Genomic DNA, 1,060 nt, shown 5'->3' with positions numbered 1-1,060 from the left:
TATATATTTAATTTTTCATCCTATTTATTGTAAAATTCAGAAAAGTGAGTAAAATATATAAAACATCTATTCGAAATTTTGGTTGTATAATATGAGGGGATACAATATTCCTAAGGATTCATTGGTGAACCTCACCATTGCATATGCTCTAAGCCATGTCGGGCCGGTTATTTTAAAATTGATCTAAACTAATTAACTAGAGTTAACTTAAGTAAACGAGGATAATTACATTAATTAATTTACGATTAGACTGACAGAGTCAAAAATATTAATTATCATTCAAATTATCCTTGGACCTTTGGATGTTGCCACGTTTGTTAGCTATTAACTGGCGCAAAGGTAGTAAAGCTGGTCATTTTTGTTCGTCATGCGGACCCAAAACTCATATTTCAAACATTTTTTGTTTTGTTTTGCATAGTCAAAACTAGGGCTGTTGGTCTGTTGCAAAAAAAGCTCGACTATTGTTTTGACCTAATGGCGGATGAGAGAGTTTCAAGTGAGAGTCGAAGAGCTATTTCTTGGTTATTGTGGGCAATATGGAAGAACATGAATGCGATCATCTTCGCTAACACAAGAGACTCGGTGAGGAGACGAGTTCTATTTGCAATGGAGGAAGCTAAACTATGGAAAGGGCTTAACAGGGCTCGTAACTCACCTTTGAACTGTCCTTCTGCTCTGGTCCTGGCCAGGAGTTGGTCTCCTCCACTGCAATCTCAGGTGAAATGTAACATACATGCGAACTGGCGTAATAATAAGCTGCATTATGGTGGCTCTTGGATTACAAGAGATTACCAAGGAAGAGTCAACCATCATTCACGAGAAGCTTTTACCTCTTCTCCGGACAGACTCACGGTAGAGCCAAGAGTTTTGTTATGGGCTTTACAGAGTTTGAGAGACCTACATGTTCAAGAAGTGGTAATTGGCTCTGACTTAAGCGAACTCGTTGAAGCAATTAAAAGACCTGCTGATTGGCCAAAGTATCGATGGCTATTACAACAGCCAACAGGTGGTGAAGTTAATTGGTGCTTTCCCTATGGTTGGTTTTGAGATTGAATCGGCC

General features: G+C 38.8%; 1 protein-coding gene across 1 annotated transcript; it reads left to right on the top strand.

Moving 5' to 3' along the window:
* Nucleotides 1–474: 474 nt before the first annotated feature.
* On the top strand, nt 475–1,047 carry LOC106303053. Its single transcript, XM_013739420.1, has one exon. The coding sequence runs from the start codon at nt 475–477 to the stop codon at nt 1,045–1,047; it is 573 nt and encodes a 190-aa protein (XP_013594874.1).
* The last annotated feature ends 13 nt before the right edge of the window (nt 1,048–1,060 follow it).

The sequence above is a fragment of the Brassica oleracea genome, chromosome C7 (assembly GCF_000695525.1).
Source record: "Brassica oleracea var. oleracea cultivar TO1000 chromosome C7, BOL, whole genome shotgun sequence".
Taxonomy (NCBI): Eukaryota; Viridiplantae; Streptophyta; class Magnoliopsida; order Brassicales; family Brassicaceae; genus Brassica; species Brassica oleracea.
This window is presented reverse-complemented; position numbering and strand designations above follow the sequence as displayed.

Coding starts and splice junctions, on each gene's coding strand:
- LOC106303053 (XM_013739420.1), top strand. CDS start 475: ATGGCGGATGAGAGAGTTTCAAGTGAGAGTCGAAGAGCTATTTCTTGG.